This window comes from Zeus faber, assembly GCF_960531495.2.
Source record: "Zeus faber genome assembly, chromosome: 9".
Classification (NCBI taxonomy): Eukaryota; Metazoa; Chordata; class Actinopteri; order Zeiformes; family Zeidae; genus Zeus; species Zeus faber.
Genome location: NC_137197.1, coordinates 13,010,041 through 13,033,678, shown reverse-complemented (window position 1 = coordinate 13,033,678; position 23,638 = coordinate 13,010,041). Strand labels below are relative to the sequence as shown.

General features: G+C 43.2%; 1 protein-coding gene across 1 annotated transcript in view; it reads right to left on the bottom strand.

The window, feature by feature from the left end:
- Nucleotides 1-23,638, bottom strand: part of dync2h1 (dynein cytoplasmic 2 heavy chain 1) — a gene marked incomplete at its 5' end in the record, with an annotated part of 163,522 nt that overhangs the window by 43,246 nt on the left and 96,638 nt on the right. The window contains 8 exons of the mRNA XM_080007116.1: nt 11,995-12,067; nt 12,296-12,427; nt 13,826-13,879; nt 14,013-14,063; nt 14,145-14,210; nt 19,267-19,356; nt 21,901-22,044; nt 22,480-22,614. Coding sequence (XP_079863242.1) covers nt 11,995-12,067; nt 12,296-12,427; nt 13,826-13,879; nt 14,013-14,063; nt 14,145-14,210; nt 19,267-19,356; nt 21,901-22,044; nt 22,480-22,614 — 745 coding nt within the window. The remainder of the gene's footprint in view (nt 1-11,994; nt 12,068-12,295; nt 12,428-13,825; nt 13,880-14,012; nt 14,064-14,144; nt 14,211-19,266; nt 19,357-21,900; nt 22,045-22,479; nt 22,615-23,638) is intronic.

Sequence of the window (23,638 nt, the reverse complement as noted above, 5' to 3'; positions counted from 1 at the left end):
GAAAGGAGAGGAAAAAAGTGAGGAAATGAGGAAGGGAGGGAGGGAGCCACGGAGTGTGTGAGCGCAGGGCGCGAGAGAGCGAGAGCGCGCGAGAGAGAAGAGAGAGATTAAAAGGGGGATGCACTGTGCATACTGAGTGGATGATATGCAGCAGTATTCAACCCACAGAGCAGAAGAACGCTTTATCTGTGCTGGGCCATTTAGAAAGCTGTTTGTGTGTGTGCGTGTGAGTGTGTTTTCTCACTGGCCATTAAGCTCTAATCCTGCTGTATTATATTGGATCACAGATCAGATACACTGTAAGTGAATAGAAACTCAGAATCTCACACACACACACACACACACACACACACACACACACACACACACACACACACACACACACACACACACACACACACACACACACACACACACACACACACACACAGGGAATAGTTGTTGTTTAGTTGTTTAACACACACACACACACACACACACACACACACACACACACACACACACACACACACACACACACACACAGTCTTGGTAGAGAATATCTCGGTGTGACCTTTTGCTACATCACCATGGTAACACTAAGAAAAATAGCCATCCTAACCACATAGCTTGTGATATCTCACTGCAAAGAAGCTGCGTTTATGGCAAGCGAGCACACACACAGACACAGACACACGCACATACACACACAATTACTTTTGACGTGCACAGATAATCAGTATTCAAGCTGCGAGCTAGCATTCTCTGTCTGTGAATAGCAAAGTTCACCTTGGCTTTTTATTGCACAAACGGACAGCAGAACGAAGGAGAGAGAGGAGGAAGAAAATGGTGATTCCACCACTGTAAGAAACACGGAAAAAGGAACACAACCATGTGGCAACCACCTAGACCAACTCTGGTGCACGCACGCACACGCACACATGCACACGCACACACACACACACACACACACACACACACACACACACACACACACACACACACACACACACACATGTGCAGCATCAACTTTATTGATCCAGTGCATTACCATTTAAATGCCGATTGATTGTTTAAAGTAAAATAAGAGCTCACTGCTATGGCTGGCAAACGAGCGATAAAGAGATACACAAAACCAGCAAGAAAGCAAGAAACATATGAAGGGGAAGGATGGATATTTGTACATGGAGGAGAAACATGAGAAAAGCAATGAACAAACAAGTAAACACGAGCCAAAACGTGAGTGTACAAGTTGATTGGGAGGATTGAGTGAGATTAGTGCTAAAAGGATTACCACACACACACACACACACACACACACACACACACACACACACACACACACACACACACACACACACACACACACACACACACACACACACACACACACACACACACACACACCCCCCTCTTTGCATTTCCCCATGGGCTCACTTTCTATCTATCTCGTCTCTTTCTTAGAGGTACACACCCCTGACACACGCCCACCTGCACACACACCTGCACTGTGAGGACCACCCAGCTAATGGAGGGCTGGGTGGCGTTAGTGATGCATGGCTCGCTTCACAGTTTACAAGTCCTGCAGTTTCAGCTGCCAGACTCACAGCAGCGGGTCCAAACAAAGCTTGCAAGTAAAGTCGGGGCAGGTTGCAGGCAGGTTAATAAGGGGAATATATTTTATATATTTCAAGTTATCAGTAAAATCTGACCTTTTATACATTTGGATTACCGAATGTGTGTTCATTTAGATTATTCATCCTGCATTTGGAAGTCTATAAAAAAGGCATGGCTTGGTCAAAATGCTTGAAATTTGGAACTCGATACCAAAACTAGAACAATTATCAGAGTCACAATTCTCCAAATCCATGATTCAATTCGAATTTGGATTAAAACATATGTATTTTATTTTCCAGCACTGATGGCCATGCCATTCTTAGACTAAAGAAAAACACTTGTTTCTCTATAAGTAAATCTGAGTCCAGTCACATTAAATCATTACAAATAATGTTGTTTTGTTTGTATGGAATAAATATCATCAAAATATTTCATACAATTTCATAGATGAAAGAAATGCTTGGGAGCCGACAGAGCCGTCTCTTCTCAACACAATGCAAGTGTCTCTTCTCATCCGCCCCCCACCTCCGTGTCTCTGTATGTTTTTCTTTAATCTGACTTTTTTTCCCAAATTTACTCATCATATCTCAACATCATGCCCGGTTTAAGATTATTATCCTATCGTTGATATCACAATCCAAATCATATCTATAACATTCACTACTCGCGTAACGGCGCTTCTCACAAGCTGCCGGTCTCTGTTCTGCAAGTGGACATAAAATATATCATGAATCGGAGCACACTCTTTCTTTGAATTATTAGAACGCACAAGCTGCAAACTCCGGAGCTGCAGCTCGGGCTTCAGTTTTGCCCCCCTAAAAAGCTCCCTTTCAGCGGTACGGTAGGCAGTTTATTTTCAGATAACGTTACATTAGAGATCATATTTATTTTGTCTTGGCAAGTCAAGATCCATGTCGGACAATATTAGCCACAAACATGCGTGGAGAATCGTGAACCCACTAGTGATTTCGAAGTTCGGGAATTGACCGCTCACTTCGATCGATTTTCGATTTCGAATCGGAATCGTGGCACCCCTAATACCAACCATAATGGAGGCATATAGCGTTGAAGTAATTAATAGTAAACAATGTTGTGTTTGCATTAAGTACAGCAGCATTAATATTGGGACATAAAGAAAATATCCTCCGAGCAGCTTTCTGACAAACCATTATCCAAGTGAGCAAACTGTCAAGTGCTGTGGCATTCAGTAAAACCAAAACACACACCTATACACACTGCTAACAAAAGTGAAACGTTTATTTATATTGGCTTTAAAAAAAACAAACCAGATTTCTACCAAAGCGCCAAAAATACTGACCTGGCCTGATGACAGAGCACTAATGGGAAACAACAGGTATTTCAAAGCCTAACGTAATATTTTGATGGGACACTGGACTGAACAGAAAGGACAGCAGCCTGGCCTGTGCTACGGCTCGATAAGATTCAACCAGATGTGAGGTTAACATGTAAGCCATTGCCAACATCGTTTGAAGTGTGGTTACTCCCATTTATCTGTAGCCATCGTTTTTCGGGGCGGCTCCGCAGCCGACCCCGCCCATCCCTGGTTGGGGGGAAACTTTTATCGGAAAATACAGACGCGGGTTCCTGACGTGGAGAAGGAGGGGAAAAAAAAAACGAAACATTGGCAGAGCAAAGGACAGGACGCCCAGATGGAGAAACAAATTACTGAGTCTTGGCCAGAATGTCAGACATTACATGTGCATTCTCCCACACCCTCGCCTCCCCCGCCCCCACACAAGACTCTCGCAATTTCACGGACGTGCACATGTAGAGAGTAAGACTGCAGAGTCATCCGCCGGCGGTTATTAGTCTCTCTCTCTCTCTCTCTCTCTCTCTCTCTCTCTCTCTCTCTCTCTCTCTCTCTCTCTCTCTCTCTCTCTCTCTCTCTCTCTCTCTCTCTCTCTCTCTCTCTCTCTCTCTCTCTCTCTCTCTCTCTCTCTCTCTCTCTCTCTCTCTCTCTCTCTCTCTCTCTCTCTCTCTCTCATCCATCCGCCCCTTCCCCTCGGGGTGTTTCTTTTCAGCTACTGTTTCAATTGTCCGAATAGTGGAATTTAGAGACTGGATACCAAAAATGGTATCCACTCATCTTAGCAAAATATAAATACACAAACAAATAAATAAATAAATAAAATACAGAATAACCGAAACAACAACAAAAAATGGCTTCCTGGGTCTGGTGGTTAAATTGGTTTTGTGCCGCAGCCAAAAGAGCACATTATCTATGCAGCAAAAACCATGGCATTACTGGAAGCTACGGAGAACATTAGGGAGATTTAGGAGCCCTTGTAGGAGCGATTTCAAATATCAAATCCCTAAATTGGAAATTACAAACACAAGAACTGGAATATAATCATGCTCAGTTGAAATAATAATAAAAATAATAATAATTATTATTTTTATAATAATGGGTCAGCATTGTAACTGAAGCTCAACTGTGAAAACACTTATCATAGTAATTATATTCCAAACTGTCCCTTTTTTTTTTTTTTGATTGGTCCGGACGCAAACTTGTTCAAAGGTCCACATACGGCGAGGCGAGTAATGGTTTCTAATTAGTCCGGTTCCCACACAGAGGATAAATTCAATATTATTGGTTCTGAAATAACCCCTCTTGTAAGGCCCCTCTTGTAAGGCCCCTCGTGACCCAAGTCTGGAATGACCTCTGGAAATCAGGTAGTGAAGCCAAAATATAGGAGGACATTAGGAAATAAGTAAAAATCTGAAGCTGGATTCCTAATACAACATTATGTACCACTAGTGGTAGTGGTAGTAGTAGTGGTAGAAGTAGTAGTCATAGCAGTATAAAACTGAGAAATTAAGCATCTATGTGACCAGCGTTAATTAACATTGTTAACCAACTGAAGGTCCTAAATAAATAAATAACCAAATAAATTAATTTCATCAGTAAATAATAAAACAACATGACAACTACTACATGTATTTTTTGGGGTTTATTTTATTGTCACTGCCTGTGTGCAACCACGCTGGGGTTTGGGTGGCGGCCAGAACAACAGACAGTCTTCGTTCTAATAATGAACGTTTGGCCTTGAGTTATTGTTTATTCACTGATGAATATTCATGTGGTGGAAATGCTGACGTCCAAAGCACATACGTTTCCCCAAGGTTGACACAACCAGTGGGGCTCTTTAAAATGCATGCGCTCGGGTGTGTGTGTGTGTGTGTGTGTGTGTGTGTGTGTGTGTGTGTGTGAACAGAGACGGGGAAATGGACATAGATGTTCAAGAGCAAATCACTTGCAGAGGGCTACTAAAACTATAACTTCCATACATTACCACCCATCACCGCAACAAACACATACTGTACATGCATGGAGATGGAAACAGGAAGCCACAACAGTGATTTACATACAATATTCAGATAAAAAAACATAAAAGAATCGCATTTAAAACATATTCAATGAGATACAGCCCATACAGTAAATGTCACAGTGTTGTGCAAAACAAAGCTCTTCTTATAAAAGAAAATGCAAACAAATGTTTAGATATGAAGACAGGTTACTGTCAAATCTTACCAAAACTGGCCAATCAGTCTCAGGCTTTTTCACCCACACGTACAGTAACTTGCAAAGGCATCACAATATTTAGTTTAGAGCGAATGTTAGTAATATCACAGAACACCTCACATAAACACCATAAAACAAAACTATGTTCAACTACACTGAAGAAATACTCACTCACCGGTGGACACTTTGCATGCACATACCCACACACCCACACCACCACCAACACCTGCTTTGAACACACCCCCAACACCCTCCTGGTTACATCCCTCTCCTTTCCTCCCTCATTTACTGCCATAACTATGACAGGAAGAGACCACGTGCTGAATTGCTGTTCCAGTTTTCCTGGACTCAATTACCTCTGTTTTGTTGATACATGTTGTCATCCGACGTTTCTGGTATTTTTCATTAATCTGGTAGGTATTGTGGACCACGGATCTACCAGGTAAGAATCTATATAAATACACAAAAAATTATAGTTTGGAAAGGTCAAACAAGTACAGAGTGACCGAGTCTACACCGCACACTGGACACGGTCCAACTGGACATTCTCAATCTGAATCTGTACATTTATAGTTAATAGTATGATGACGTCATAAAGCTTCTTACTGTCAATCTCATCTGGTTCATTTTGTTTATGAATAGCGGCTTGTCAGTTAAACAAGACAGCTGAATATTTCAAATCTGCTCTGTATGTGGATCGATTTGTGACATCCTTGTGACATACCCATTTTAAATGACACTTTAACCGGTTTTGAAATCGTTTTTTACTATTATCCGCTTAGTATGTGGAATCGATTTGGATGACAGTTCAACCACAAGGTTTTTGTTACAGCGCGGTTCAAACAAGACCATAAACCGTGTTTGTGTGTTATGCCGAAGTTGGTGTTCCAGATGGTTTTAGAATTTAAAATTCCAAATTTTTTTTCCCCAATCAATAGGGCTCCAGCCCATTGGGCTGTTAATATTGTTAATTGTTAATCATAAAACAGTGAAACAAATAATAATATAATAACAGTACTCTGGGCAAATAGATAATTGCAGCAACTTCATTTTAACCAAGGTGATTTAAAATCAATTTAGGTCGTTTTTAGGTAAAGGTATGGTTAATGCACTGTAAGTTTCTTGTATATAGTGCATATGTTTTGTTCTAACTTATTGCACAGCGGATATACATACATATACATAGCTTGATTCGTTTTTCATTTAGCTTTTGAAAAATGTTAAGGTGGATTTTCAATTTAGGAACAAATCAGCAGCTGCTAAGAGATTGACAAATGTCTAAATATACTTAAATGTACCTTACTTTGCGTAATTTCTGTTCTGCTACCATTTCCGAAATGAGCTCCTCTCCTACCATATCTTAAGTCAGATCCAGCGTTTGGATCTGAGGATGTCAGGATGAACCACTTACACTTCACATCATGGAAGTGGTTCAGACACTGCTGTAATCACCCAGAGAGCTCTGCTGATTGCAATTATCACTCCGCTCCCATAGGTTTTAAATTAAAGTGTCTCCTTGGCTATACCAGTCATAAATTAACCCAATGATCATAACTGGGTGTGTGGTAAATAAAGATCTTGAAATTGTATTAAGAAATACTAAAAACACACAGCATTAAGCTGCTAACTGCTGTGCCACAAAATGGAATCAGTTACTCTGAAATAGTCAACGATTCGGACAAATATTTATTCTAGAGGCATTAGAAAGATTTTTTTTTTTAATAGGCCATATATGCCTGTATATTTGGAATGTGCAATATCAATTCAATAACAAGACTCAATCCAACCGACATCACCACATAAGACCCTAAATTATTCGGAAAATAACAAAGGTGGGACAGGAGGCGAGCACCTTTTCACCTTTCCATCTTACAGCTATTTCATTTAACTATATTAATTATTATATTAACTTACACTGCTGCTATATACAGTACATGGACAATACACTATCTTGACTCATTTTTCATTATAAATGTCTTTTTCAAGTGCATGTCATGTCTTTCGCTTTCTCATGTCTCTCTTTCTCAATGTATCTGCATGCCTGTTTTATTCTGCATGTGGAAATATATGCAATGCGGTCCGTGCGTGGCACCCGTGGCCCAGGTTCTGTGCCGGCGGCTGCGTCTTGTGCCTGTACCTGGGGGTTGGTTGATTGTGTGCGCCCCTGGGGTGCGGGGTCTCCTTGTGCTCCCTAGGACTGAGTCGTGCTCCTCAGGACTGGGCGTGGGGGTTTCTCCACGGCCCTCTGGCTTGTCTGGGGGCCCGGGGGTCTTCTGTGGCCGCAGGGCAGGGTACTCGGGGCTTTTCTGGACCCTTCCGCTGCTTGAAGGCGCCGCGACATAATACCGACCTTCTACACTACCTGTATCTGTAGACCTTCTATATGTCTATGTTGTCTCACCGTGGTGATTCTCCCCCTCTTGGAGTAGTGATCAGTTGTTTATAGACCCAAACATGATAAATAGTTCTCCAAATTGGGGGGTTGGTGGTGGTTCTCTATAACCAAAAACTGTGCTCTTGTCATCCTACAGGTCATCAACAGGACAGAGTTATTTCAGAAGTTCTTGATGATTTAAGAATTAATAAAGAGTTGCATTGCAGGTTGAGAACTTCAACTGCACTTGCAGACTAACTCTGTCCTGGATGCAATGGCACAAATACTCTGTGTTGTATGCACAGCATGCTGACAGCACAGGCACGGCACTGTGCTTTCACTGCTGCCTCACAGCAAGAGGGTCCTGGGTTCGATTACCTGTTTTCCCTGCTGTTGGTACCGTGTTTAGATGGGTTATCTCCTGTTTAGGGGGCTTTCTCTGTGTAGTTTGCATGTTCTCCCCATGCTCACATGGGGTCTCCTCCATAAAACATTGGTAAGGACCCTCACCGAAAACCTGCACAAGATTTTCGTCTGCCCACTGCTCCTGGCTTACCCCCGAAGGAAGGACAAGCCAAGATGAGTTTAATGCAGAGAACCAGTTTCACCGGCCACCATTTGACGTGTGTGTGTGTGTGTGTGTGTGTGTGTGTGTGTGTGTGTGTGTGTGTGTGTTGGTCAGCATCACCGCATGGGTACAGGTGTTGTGGTGTGAATGCCCTGTGCCAAATAAAGAATCTTCTCCTTCATATAGCATGATAGGGTACGATTAACAAACTGAAAGAGAGATCATTTATCAGATAAAAGAGAGGACACTGTGGATGTCTACATTAACGCTGATAATAATGAAATAGGGAAAGAGAGCGAGATAGAGACTAGGGACATGGAAGACACCCGAGGGACATGGCGGACAGACGGCAGCAGATGAGCGTCACAACCGGGCTTTCAGGCCGGAAGGAGAAGGTTCGCCCCCGAAAAGAGATTTTTTGACGGCATGAAAGAGGGAAAGTGAGGGATGGAGGGCGATGAGAGGAGATGGAGTGTGAATGGATGAGAGGAGAAAGACACACAGGATGTGTAAAAGGGTGTGTGCGTGTGGAGGGGGGTGTGGGTGGATGTGGAACACACACACACACACACAGACAGACACACACACACACACACACACACACACACACACACACACACACACACACACACACACACACACAAACGAACACGAAGGATGAAGAGAACAGATGGATGATTTCGGTGGTGAAAGTGTGGAGTTATAGTAGAAGAGGGTGCTTTGGGGGTTCGGTGGTGTTGATGGAGAATGGTTTGGACAACGTGGCCTGAATCCAGGATGGAGGACAGGAAATAGGTGCAAGGAAATTGGAGATAAGAGGTAATGCGGAGGTGGAGTTTCTCAGGTATAGAAAAAAGTAAATATGGAGAAAGAGAGAAAGACAGGGAGAGATTATGGAGCAATAACACAACAATTAAATTGTCCTAATAAACCAGAGAGCAGCAGATTTGGATGAAATTTCCAAAAACAAGCTCCATCAGACGGGTTTCTAACATTTTTTTTTTTTTAGATAATCAAACAGGAAAAATCACATGTTTTGGTGGTATACTGGACTAACTCTAAAACAAAATGAAGGAAAATATTTAACATTTGGTCTAATGGGCTTAGAAAACATAAAAACCAAAACACACAAAATATTCTGTAAATGCTATTTGAGGCTATATCCTTAAGGTCTGGCTTTGGAGATGCAGTTAAGCAACAATGGCAACTTACGAGCTAAATTGTCTGGAAAACGGCACACACACACACACACACACACACACACACACACACACACACACACACACACACACACACACACACACACACACACACACACACACACACACACACACACACACACACACACACACACACACAGAAAAGTGTTCACATATTAGTCTCACCTGACACCAATTAGAGCAGTCCCAGATAGTGCTGTCATAAGCCAACATGCCATTAGTAGGATTATCTGCACTAAATAAATGGGCTCATTAGGCACAATAAACCAAGCACTCCCTGGCAGCTTCACAGCTGTGTGTGTGTACGTACATGCAAGATGAAAGACAGAGACAGGGTGGGAGTGTGCATGGAAAGTATTGGTGTTTGTCGGAATGGTATTTACTAAAGGCGGAAGACAGAAAGAAGATGTAAGAGTAACAGTAGCATTAGTGAACAGATAACAACATGAATTGAAAGAGGTGAAATATCCCTCAGAACAAAAGCCTAAAGTGCCTGTTTCAGCCGATCGTGGGTGAGGACCGTGTGTTTAGGGTCATATCTGCAGATTTATACAGGGAATATAAAACAACAAGCTTCTGTAACGACACTTGTGAGTTGTCCTGTACAAAAAACAGCCCATAATGGCCTTAAGGCTGACTGTATCACATTCAACTGGAAACTATGATGTATTTGTATGTATGACAGAAACAATAAAAATAATGATAACAATAATAGCCGGTTTAAAATTTTAATACAATTAAAAAGTAGATATTTTTGTTTGCATAATGACAGCTAACAAATGCGTACTTACATGGAAAAAAAAAAATCTGTATGTAAAAACATATGCAGCTATTACATGTTTCCAGTGGACGGGACCAAAATAAACTAATTGGAGGAAAATGTCAGCTTTCAGGCCGGCACTTTGTGGCAGGGGAGAAAATTTGCAACCGTGTTGTTGGAACATAAAGAGGAGGTAAGAGGAGACAGAGGCAGAGGAAGAAGAGGAGAAGTGACGAGAGCAATAAGGGGGGAGAGGGAGAGAGAGAGAGAGAGAGAGAGAGAGAGAGAGAGAGAGAGAGAGAGAGAGAGAGAGAGAGAGAGAGAGAGAGAGAGAGAGAGAGAGAGAGAGAGAGAGAGAGAGAGAGAGAGAGAGAGAGAGAGGCATTTGTAACCCCAGTGTGTAAGAGTCAGTCTGCTCTCACACCACGGGGCTAATCAACCAATCATGCTGCTCTGTCCTCACAACTATGAACCCGCTGGGCTAATGAAGAGAAATCACCACACATTCATCAGTCCTCAACACACACACCCACACAGAGAGAAAGAGCGAGCGAGCGAGAGAGAGAGAGAGAGAGAGAGAGAGAGACAGAGACAGAGACAGAGACAGAGACAGAGAGAGAGAGAGAGAGAGAAACAAATGAGGAGTAATGGGTATGTATTAATCACTGCAGTGTCTCTCTGCTCTTCAGCAGTAGACCCATTTGGATACTGAACCACCACCATATGGGTGTAAAAATCCTCCCAAAGAAGTTCATTTGGTTGCAAATTAAATAATTGATGGTATTTTCAAGCTGTATGCACATATTCACAAATGTACACGAGGGATGAGATCAAATATGGAACTGCGACATTCTCATAAGCATCGCAGAGACAAAAAAAAAAAAGGGGCAATAGCTGAGGATATGTAAAGCGTATAGGGCTTTAAGGTTAGTGGCAACGTAAACATTAAGTCGAAATATGAAAAAGCCAGATGTATTTTAGGTATTTACCAATGTATCCGGCTGCTTCCATGTCCTCTATCGAGCCAGTAAATCATTTCTTTGGGACCCGTTTCTGCTGATCCTACTCAACTCACAGCTGGATAGCATTGAGTTGTCTCTCTCCCGTAAAGCGTCAACACTATAAACAGTACTTACCTACATCCAATTGGACAGAGAGACGAGAACAAAGAGTCATATCAGTTCAGACATCTACCTACATTAACAAGGTCTGCGTCAGATGTTGACGTCAGATGCTGGGGAACCAGAACACAATGGCAAATGGCCGACTGGACCAAACCATTCATTGACAAGATACAACACCAAGCTTGATGAGAGGGAACTACGGATGTGTAAATGACCAACACCCATATCCGTCGCTGAGAATCAAGTTGTCCGATGTCCAAACATAGTTTAGAGTAAGCAGTCATCACAACTGATGGCCCGGAGATACTATCTGCACCCATAGAGGAAGGAGGGACTACACCCACACATACACCACCATGTTCCTTATCAACCACAGCTGACATGAGGATGAAGATTGTAAACAAGCCAACTACTGTCAGCCTCCACAGCAGACGCCTTGGCTCAGTGAAAAGTTGCCAACCCAACCGTACGCTATGCTAGCAGATGTCATTAAAGCGCTATCACAATCCCCACTACCACCAAGAGCGAAAACCAATGAGCTACTCTACGCCATGGCAACAGTAATCCCAAAGTCGCTCCAGCAGCTACAAGACCTGGAAGCCACAGACAAGTTCGCCCTTGGAGACCAAGACTGGAAGCCAAGTATACACAATAACCAAGAGCCCCAAGGAAAGGCTGGGCAAAGGCTCCTAGCACTGGAAGCCAAACTAAGGAGCTTCCCCAGACACACAGCAGCTAGAGAAACAAATTGGTTGGTTGGTGGACTGCAGGTTGTCTTGGGCAGGGAAATGGAAAGATGGTCACCTACCCAGAGCCTCAGAAGCGAAGGCCACCATGGCACTCTGCAGTCTGTCCGGTCTGATGGCCTGGACCAGTAAGACCTGGGAAGGGAAGCAGCCGGTTGCAGGCTTAGAGGGAATGGTTTGGTATACAACAATGTGCTTCTTGAAATTGTTATCGCGTAGACTGTGCTTTGTGTGGATTTCCCATTTTGAGAAACACATCATTGGAATAAACTCAGTAAACTACACCAAGCAGTCGAGCCAATGCATTGCTATAAGAGTGCTGTGTGGCTGATCAGACTGGATGCTGGTCGATTAGTGGCTGACCTGCTGGAAGGGAGTAATCTTCTTGGCGACCAGGGACGGGACTTCCTGTTCACAGTGTGAGCTGCGGGAGAAGGACAGCCAGAGGTCTGCGTCGCTCAGACACAGAGTCTGGTACAGGGCCGGAAAGGTGGTCTGGGGACGAAGAGATGAAAAAAGCTGGGAGAAAAGTTGGGCAAAAGAGAGAAGATTGCATATACAGTGTATATATATATATATATATATATATATATATATATATATATATTTATTTATTTTAGGGATGCCCCCTGAAAGTCGATGAGTCCGATCATAAGTTGGAAACCCGTCAGTCGACTGAGATTCTTCAACTCGAGCAGCTGTTTTCAGTGTGCATTACAATAACAGGATAAAACAGATATAAGCTTGCAAAATAACATTTCAACAGGGAGTTATAAATAAGTAAATATATTATAAATACATTTTTATACGCTTCCGGACATGAACACGGCTCTCCATGCGCCCCGTTGGCCCTGCCCAGATCCTCCAAATCAAACAACTAAAAACAGTGTGGGGACGGGGCACGGAGGAACGGGTCATGACTCGTAGGGATGAGTATCGTTAGGATTTTAACAGTACCACTACTCTTACGGATACTGCTTATTGATCCGGAACTTTAATGGTACTCTTATCGGTTCATTTTTATTTTTTAAGAGAAAAACTAAAAAAAAATAAGGGCAGAGTTAACACCGCTTTATTTTCTGTGCATTATGCATGGTGAGGGGACAACAAAAACATATGCATCATTCACACACACACACACACACACACACACACACACACACACACACACACACACACACACACACACACACACACACACACACACACACACACACACACACACACACACACACACACACACACACACGAATGATGCATATGTTTTTGTTTCCATCCTGACAAATAAAACAGAGAGGGACTATGATTTAAATAAAGTAACATTATACATTCATGCAATATGACTTGAGTACACTTAGATTTATGAGCATTTGGCATTAGGACATGAAATGCCCTGTTTGATTTCTCCTCATGTAAAGAAATGTTACATTAGACTAGGTCTCAGACTGGGACTGAAGATGCTCAATTTTGCCCCTATGATGAAAAGGTTTCAGAGCCCCATAACCAATTTTTCAAAACTCACAATACAATATGCATATTTTTATGTGGGTTTTTTTTGCAGTAAAATTGTGGGTATAAAACGAATGGTTTTAGACTACTACCAATGAAGAAAGAGTAAACTGTTATCACTTCCTATGATGACAACTGGAAATAGTTTAGTCCTCATCTTTTCCTTGATTTTCTAAAACTGAAGACTTATTATTCTAGAAAATAAACTTCCAATTCAACATAGTGTAAACACCATATATAATCGATACCGTATGCGATGCAGTGATAGAGGTGGTATAAAAGTCACAACATTTGAAACGGAAAATTCTCAACAATTTTGCTAAATTGCAAGGTCTCAGAATTTTGTCGTGTTTGTCGTGTTAATGTGATCATTTGTGTATTTACTTTCAAAATGGCCAGGACTCCATGCCTTTCCTGGTCGATCCAAGAGGGGAACTCCTGTTGAGGTGCAAGGAGCCAGAGTGAGATGTAGTAGAGCTTGGGTTGATCTTTCAAGCACTCATTTTCAGGAAAACAAACACCAGGAAGTACAAATACATGCACGCGCTGGATGAACATGCAGCGCACCCACCTCTTTCCTAAACATTTCTCCAACTATAAATCCGGTGAAGACGTCCCATTCCTGCACAGAAGAGTGTTTTCTAGGTTAGATCAACAGTGGTTCAATTTAACAACCATCATTACAAATTCACTCACGACTCACGTTCTCCTGGAAAAGCTCTGGGTGCATCCCCTTGACAAAGTGCATGGCAAACATCAGCTGGTCAGCCTGAGAGGTGGATGGATGACAGAGATGGATGGATCAATATAAATTGAAGTAATATTGTTTGAACATATACAGATAGTCTGTGTATTGTATGTATGCATTCAAATAATACCGTAATAAAACTGTTGACACTGGAATGATTTTGCAATAACATAAGGCGTGTTTGCACCGCAGGAACTTTTTCATAGTTCTAAGAGCCTTTGGAGGAACCATCCCTTTTTTCGTGTCCGCACTGCAGGGACTAGGAACGATCGTAGTTCTTAGAACGCCGTTTTGAGGGACTTTTTTTTAGCTCCTACTCCAGGGCAGGGACTGACCGGCACAAGTCCACGGTCCCACGCCGGTCCATCGCACAGAGGACAGTCCGCTCCGCTCGAGTCGCATCTCTCTGGGCGGGGACCAGCCCATGTACACTTGGCGGTTATTGTCGATGTATTTATTTAATTTATTACAAAAACAGATTTTGGTGGACAGATAAGGTGAAATACGTGAACGTTTATAGACTAAATTACCCTGATATCAGACGGAATTGTCACCTCGTTACACTCCATCTCCATCTTCCGTCTGACGGTGTCTACTCTAAGCGATTTCTGTGTGGAGGGCGATTTGATTTTTCCCTAACCAGTCCCAAGAGACCAACGTATGCGCCTTTATCTGATGTCATTTTAACTCGACACTGATGCGTAGCCATGCAACTTACCTGTTTTGCCAGGATTTTAAGAGTGGAGTGGAGCGAACTAAAAACGAAAAAGTAAGTAATTTGTACTTTTTATCAGAACAGCCTCGTGGTGTGGGAGCAGACAGACTCATTGTTATTACTCCTCCAGCGGCGTTAGTCCCGCCCGTGGCACTGATTGGGTAATTGTCAGTCCCCCGTCGGCGCACATTGGCTAATCCTTAATTCCACCTGCCCATGGCGCTGCTTGGCTAATCGTTCATTTTTCTCAACCGAGAAATCGCTGTTTCATGTCATGATGCAAGACCATTACAATCAGTCGACTGGGTGAAGTGGACGAATTCAAAAGTCTGGAACCCAGGCAAAGACTGAATACGTGCTGAAACCCCTGTGGCTTACGTGATGTCAGCGTCCCTACTGGCGGTGCAAATGCAAACAGAAAAAAAAGCCTTTGAAGGTATCTCAGCGGACCTCCCCAGTTCCTAGTTCCACCCTTAGGGAGTCCCCGGAACTGTTAGTCCGAAAACGCCAAAAGTGATGATTTAGACCTACACATCCATTGTTATCCATGCTCGTATTATAGAGTACATATTTATTCATCCTGTCCATAATATACATCTATATTTAAATGTTATACTCACTACACCCTGCCATAGCCTTTTAATGTAATTTGTCCTGTGCATAGAATCACATTGAGTATATTCTTGTAATTTTTGTATATTTGGCTATTTTGTTTATTATTATTATTATTATTATTATTATTACTATTTGGCTGAGGTGAGATATGTGGTTCCAGCTTATCCCCCAGACCTACAGCGAACAACCATCACTTTGTGTTCCTCAGATCACGCCAGTTTCGCGATTAGAAGAGTTTGCATCGGTCACACAGAGCGAGGCCTAGAGGGGCTCTGACGCAGCAATAACAACCGTAACCACGTCACCCCCTCCCTCCCTCTTTCTTCCTATCTCCCTGCGAGAAGAGGGGGAGAGATAAGAAACAGCAGCTAATCAAGATGCTTATCCTAATGCCACCTACAGAGAGAGAGAGAGAGAGAGAGAGAGAGCGAGAGAGAGAGACTGAAAGATGAAAAAAAGAAAAGACAAGGAGAGGCATGGAGGCTTTGCTGAAACAAACACACACAAAGAAAAAAAATTACCTATTTTGGTTTGTCATTTGAATATCATTAATTAATTAAACATGTTCAATTCAAGGACAAGTATTCACCATTAAAAACATATAGTATTGAAACAATTTAGAGCCTATAGAATTTCATGGGATTTAAAAAAGGGGGGGGGGTGGTCAAAAATAAAATACAAATAAATAAAATAAAATACAAATAATCATAAAAAGAATAAAAATGTAAATGTATTATAAATGGATGTTTTTATGGTAAGGGTTAAAAGTTGTTTTTTTAAACCTTTAAGGTAAAAAAAGTAAAAATGAAAAAGGTAAACAGCACAGATTGGTGTTAATGGAACGTCTGTCTGAAGTTCAGTGAATCCGGTCATTGAATCTGAGCGTTTTAAACCCACCTGAACTCAACGTTTATTCATGTGGCTCAAACAAATGCATGGACTGAAACACACACTGTCAAGCAAAGACACAAATACACAGATGCACGTACACTGACCTATAAATGCGATAGACACAGCATGCCCCATGTATGAGGTGAATTGGTCAGAAGCACCTTGCATCCTAACTCCAACTCTAAATGAGGCTTCGTCACAATGTCTGACTGCTAACACTCATTAGGAGAGGGTGGATCACTCTGGAGGACGGCTCACGCATCACACACTCAGCAAGACACAGCAAGTGACACGCAGACACAAACAGTAAACTTCAGGAATGCAGAACTCGGCACTATTGCGGGGAACTTTGATGCCGAGCTGGCTGCCTGGTCACCAGGTCAAACTTGGCTAAAAAAAGATGGGGATGCAATACTTTGGTTATGCAATACCCTCGTCTCTCCAACGTCTCTCTTCCATGATCAAGCACTCAGCTGGAGTAGGAGAAGAAGAAAGTTTGCCTTCTGCATCTGACACATCCCTCTATTTAGGAGCAGAGCACAGCTGCAGCACGGCGCCTAGGGACCAACTCCTGCTCTACAGCCAATGCCTTGCTCGTGGGGCATCCGCAGGTGTGACTTACCCATGCATGGTGGACTTACCCATTTATGGCGGCCCGCATGAAAGTCCTGCAGAGAAAGGCCTCAGTCGGGTTTGAACCCAGGACCTCCTTGCAGAGCCACCATGCCTCCCAAATGACTCAATGTAACCATCTCGCAATGCTCCTTTGGGCCACGGCATTTGATCCCGAGCCTTGAGCTTTCCCTGCATTTCTATCTAGAAAGAATCCAACAAGGAATTTGACTATTCAGCTGCGAGGAAAGCCTAGAGGTCCAATTTGACCATCTGATTCTCCAGGTGTGAGCTGCAGTCTCTAATACAATAAACAGCACTGTGCCTCCAGCACTGACAATCAGATGGACCGGGCCTCTGTGCGTCCCACAGGACGCCATGTCATCATGTCCGACTCAGATGGTTCTCTGCCTTCTGCCCCCACAATAGGAGAGGAGATGCAGAGAGGACAAGAGGCTGATGAGAGGGGAGAAGGCGGAAACACACACAAGAGGGAAATCAGGAGAGAGGCAGAGAGAAAGATGGCTGACAAGTGGAATATCTGAGTGGCTCCGAGCGCGACATTTCAACATTGTCTTGATGCGCCTCTCATGCATAAATTTAGCAAGCGAGCGAGCGAGCACGCACGCACGCACGCACGCACGCACGCACGCACGCACGCACGCACGCACGCACGCACGCACGCACGCACGCACGCACGCACGCACGCACGCACGCACGCACGCACGCACGCACGCACGCACACACACACACACACACACACACACACACACACACACACACACACACACACACACACACACACACACACACACACACACACACACACACACATACATACATACACCGTTTATTGCCTCATCAATGCCAGGACTGCTGTGTTAGTCAATAGTTGACACCCCGTTGCCATGTTGTTCTGAGTAGCGTGTGTTTGTTTGTGTGTGTGTGTGTTGAAAGTGCACTATAGAAAATATCGTATTGACTCCAATTTCCCCCACATCTTCAGGGAATTCCTTTTTCTTTTCTTATATTTTCTTCTGTTTTTCCATTAAAAAGCAATAATTTCAGGCCAAAATTCAAATTTTTGTTTAATTGTATGTTAATGTACATACTTTCATGTGCAGACAGGATGATACCGCAACATTAACTATCTGCCGATTCCGATCAAATATATATTTTATTTTCTAGTTCTAGTTTTCCTGGACCTAATTAGCTGTTTTTAAATACATGTTGTTGATGCCCAATGGTTGTGTTTTTGTGTAAATGTTTGGTTCTATGTTTATTTGTCTCATCCGTGGTGATTCTCCCCCTCTTGGAGTAGTGATCAGTTGTTTATAGACCTGAACATGATAAAATATTTCTCTTAAGAGGGTGGTGGTTCTCGATAACCAAAAACTGTGCTCTTGTCATTCTACAGGCCGTCCACAGGACAGAGTTATTGCAGCAGTTCTTGATGATTTAAGAATAATAAGGAGTTGCATTGCAGGCTGAGAACTTGAACTCCACCTTCAGACTCTGTCCAAGATGCAATGGCACAAATACTCTGCGTTGTATGCCCAGCATGCAGCACAGAGTTAAATGACAGCACAGGTTAAAAAAAAATAATAATAATAAAAATAAAGATATATTTTATCTTCTCACAACTACTAAGCTGTTCATTTACTGATGACAGCCATCTAAAAAAAATACATCACGCTAAAGTTGAAAGCAGATTCAAACGTTCAAATATCACTTAAAGTGAAACTTGGAAAAACTCACTTCAGAGGATTAAGATAAATATCTGCAAGAACCCGAGTCAAATTCCTTGCATGCGTCAGCGTACTTGGTCAGTAAAGCCTGATTCTGATTCATTTTCAGAAGAGTCGGCTATTAGTTATGAATGGAATTCTCTCAGGAATCATTCAATTCTGTCACAATTATTTATTTAGGCGGAAGGCAAAGTTCAATATGAATTCAATATGAATGATGCCATTTTTCCAGGGGAACGTAATCCTGTAATCATCTTCAGATTGTGATCGACGGGTCCAAACAAGCCAAACAAAACCAAACAAACTAAACAAAACGAACAAAACAAACACACGACTCTTTTGCCCAAGTGACTCCCGACTCCATTTAAAAGATTTGGTCAATACAAACAAATCGTTTGCAAACTTGCATAACTATTGTGGTTTTGTTTCACTCTTGTTCATTTCATATAAAAACTTGACAACATCAGATGTGTTCTTAAAGTGTGAGTGACTTTACCTTGAACAGCGAGCGACACACGTATTCGTACACCATAGTCTTCAGACAGGCCTCCAGAGCAGCGATCCTGGCATCGGTGCTCTCAGCATCCTAAAAAAAACAAACAAAAAAAACACCACCCCCCCAAAAAAGAAGCATTCTCAGAATGAGGGGGAGGGATTTTTGGGGACACTCAACAGATACTCAGGTTCGCCGAGTGATGAATTGGGACTGGGGTGGGATCGCCAGTGAACCGAAGTGTACTGAAATATTTGCTCAAATTGTGTTAAAACGGTGGTGTTCAAACTACTGATGGAGAGAGAGAGAGAGCGAGAGGGATTGATTATAAAAAAAAGAAAAGAGGGTGATAGGAGAGGAGAAGAAACAAATTAACAAAGTTAGTGAGAAAGAAAAGAGGGAGCAAGACGAGCAAGAGGAGAGAAGTGGAATCAGAGGAGGATAATCAGAAAGCTTGAGGGGAGCGCCGAAAGTCAGAGGAAAAGAAAGGAGAGAACATATCAAAGAGAATCAGAGGAGGTGGGAGAAAAGGCATGAAGAGGAAATCCCTCAGGTCTCTCGCGCTCCCTCTCTCCCTCTCTCCCCCTCTCTCTCTCTCTCTCTCCTCTGTGTGTGTGTGTGTGTGTGTGTGTGTGTGTGTGTGTGTGTGTGTGTGTGTGTGTGTGTGTGTGTGTGTGTGTGTGTGTGTGTGTGTGTGTGTGTCCATCTTTCTGTCCCTAGCCCTCCATCCCATTCACTATTCCCTCATCAGTCTGCCCGTCCCTGTCCGGCTCTCGGTTGCCTCCAGGCTGAGTTAAGCCCTGTGGGACCATTATCAAGCTGCCCCTACAACTGTGTGTGTGTGTGTGCGTGTGTGTGTGTGCGTGCGTGCGTGCGTGTGTGCGCATGTGCATACGTGCCTCTAAGTGGAAGTTGAATTACACATGTATGAATCACATGAATATAATAATTAATTTATTTATTAGTGGTGCTGTTTTTGTTCAGTTGTTGTTTATGCAACATTCATTCCTTAACAATATGACCGACACACACATACATTACATGAACACACAGACACACACACTCATAACACACAAGTGGGCTAAACAACGAGGACAGATATAAGCCCATTGTGGTTATACAAGCATGCGTTATAGCGCACACACACACACACACACACACACACACACACACACACACACACACACACACACACACACACACACACACACACACACACACACACACACACACACACACACACACACACACACACACACACACACACAGCAGTGACCAGCTGCTGCCTGGAAAAACTCTTGGATGGCACACCAAACAGCTCACATAGGATTTGGGGAATTTGCACTCCCGCTTTCCATCCAATGATCATTTGTTTGCGTAGAGTGTAAACTTGCGTGTGTGTTTGTGTGTGTGAACGAATGTCCTCCATCTCGTAGTTTAGAGGAAACAATCACTGATGCTGACAAAAAAAATTGCAGTCGACGAATATTTACTGGGACCTGTGTGTGTGTGTGTGTGTGTGTGTGTGTGTGTGTGTGTGTGTGTGTGTGTGTGTGTGTGTAGAGTGCCGTCAAGCCCACCTGAGCCTGGACGCAAATGAACCATAGTGGCCGCAGCAGAGCGTGATTGAGTTTAAATGAGATTAGCCAACCTTCACCTCCGTTTTTGTATATTGTGTGTACGGACGCATGCTCTTCATTTACTGTATTTACAAATTTATGTACAGGTACTCCTCACTTAACGACCTTCCTGATAAACGACCATTCAGATATACGACCAGCTCTCTGACCAGTCTGTATTGTACGCTGCGAACAATACCACGGTTGTTCTCAGCATCAAGCATCTCATCATGCATCACCCTTTATATACTATACACACTAAATACACTGTATATACTATATATGCTATACATACTATATGTACTATATACACTGTATATACTATATATACTATACCTACTATATATACTATGTACACTATATACACTTTATATACTAGAAATACTATATATACTATATACACTGTATACATCTCATCACCGTTCTCAGTCTCAGTCTCATTCATGCGGTCTGTCAGTCTTCACTACACTAGCGTTCTCAATCTGCAAGACTGAAATACCGGTAAGGGGGCGGGTCCTCGCTTATCGACCGACCGGCTTAACCACCTGGTCGTAGGAACGGAGCTCGGTCGTTAAGTGAGGAGTACCTGTATACATCAATTTATTCATTTATTCTTTTAATGTTTTTTTGTTTCATTTGCTACATCATCATGTGATCGTTTTGTTTGTGTTAATCATTGCTGACCACGCTCTGTATAAATATGTGAGAACATTTTAAATTGATCGGCCAAAAAAAAAAAAAAAATTATGTTTTGGGAAAGCGTTAAGACATTTACTATATCGTCACTCCAAAGCACCCTACATTTGTTATTATTTATTTAGGGTAAGTGTGTATATGTGTGTGTGATCCGCAAGGCTTTTAATGACCGTTCATTTGATGTCAGTTCCGGTTGTAGGGCAGGTCAGAGCTCTCAAACAATTCTTAAAATTCAACTGCGAACAGGGAAAAAAAAAAAGGACAATAGAATCACAATGGAGGCACAGCGGAAGCAAAAGCGAGCTCCACGGCTCCAGCTTACCTTCTTGTCCTGCAGAGCCTTCTGGAAGAGGCGCAGGAAGGTGCCCAGGCTGAAGTGGTACATGTTGTTGATTTTGGACAGGTCGGTGATGACAAAATACATCTTGCTGGCGCTCTCCGCCAGAGGCAGGTAGGCATCACGCTCCTGGGAAGAGGTTCGGGGACATAAGAAAACACCGGAGGATGGAGAAGAGAGGGAGGGAGAGTTAGATGGGAGCAGATACTGTACACTGAAGAGTGAAGCGGTGGGTTTGGAAGAACAAGGATGATAACACAGGAAAAGATACAGGGATGGGACGAGTGATAAGAGCGTAAAGGATGAATGATACGAGGAAGAAACAAGAGAAAGGGAGGAGCAGGAGAGAAAGGAGGAAGAGGCAACACTGCCACTTATAGAATTATGGCATGCATGCATTATAACACACATACGCACACACACACACACACCGCATCAAAGGTTAGTTGGCTAAGTTGCTTCTTCAGAGAATTTGGCTGCCAATAAACTTGTGTGGCAAAAGGACAAATACAAAGTTGGGCAGTTTCCGTGTGTATGTGTGTGTGTGTGTGTTATTCTGTGTACCTGGTCCAGCGAAGCCTGCAACCGGTGTGATTCCAGCAGTGAGTCCTGGATGAGAGCGCTGCTGGCCTTGGTCTGGTTCAAACTGTCGATCAGCTCCCGGTTTTCCAAAATGTTCCCCTGAGCCGTGGCCAGGGTCTGAGAGAGTGAGGGAGAGACAGAGAGGGAGCGAGAGAACGAGACAGACGGACAGGTTTAAAACAGAAAACTATCAAGTTTAAGCTGGCGGTGACAAAGCAGTGATGGGAGCACAGAGGGAGAGATAAGTAGATAGATAGAGAGAGAGAGAGGGGGAGAGAGAGGGAGGGAGGGGGAGAGAGAGGGAGAGAGGGGGAGAGAGAGGGAGGGAGGGGGAGAGAAATGGAGGACGAGAGAGGGAGAGGCTGAGGTTTCAAAACAGAAACAGAGAAAGTTGAAGTTGGCAGTGAAGAGAGCAGCAGAGATGGAAAGGTTGAGGAAGTGAGCGAAAGATGACAAGAAGGAGGAGAAAGAGGAGAGGCGAGAGAGCGAGAGAGAAGAGAAGAGAAGAGAAGAGAAGAGAGGAGAAACGCAGTTGCCACGGATCCGACGAGCGCGGCATCGTCCTGGTCTTGCGATGGAAGCCTCCAGAAATCAGGATTTCATTTCCAGTCAGATGCGGCTCTGCCTCATACATTGATCAGGATTATTTAAATCGATTCAAACAGAAGATGAGAATGCAGCCGAGTGAGGAAATGGGGAGGTCAAGTCGGGCTGCGCTCCCACACGCCCACCATAATTATTTGTCTCATGCTGCTGGAGCACAGACATCTTGCTCCGGCCTCAGTGTGCGTGTAAACCGTGTAAAGTGTTGTGTGTGCTTGCATTAGGTGTCTATGCGTGTGTATTGTTATTGTGTTTCCATCGTCATTTGTTTTGATAGTTGAGCTCAAGCTCCAATCCGTAACAATGCGAGAAACTCAAAATGTGGCATTCAAATTTAACTTTTGGATGGTTGGATTGTTCGCTGGATTGTCGGCGCCAGACAGGGCGGTTTTGGGTATCTCCAACTGCTGATCGCCTGGGATCTTCCAGTACAACAGTCTCTAGTGGTTCCAGAGAATGGTGTCAAAAACGAAAAAAGTCCAGTGGGCGGCGCTTCTGAGAAGGAGAGAGAATGTCCACCGGTCAGAGCTGACAGGAA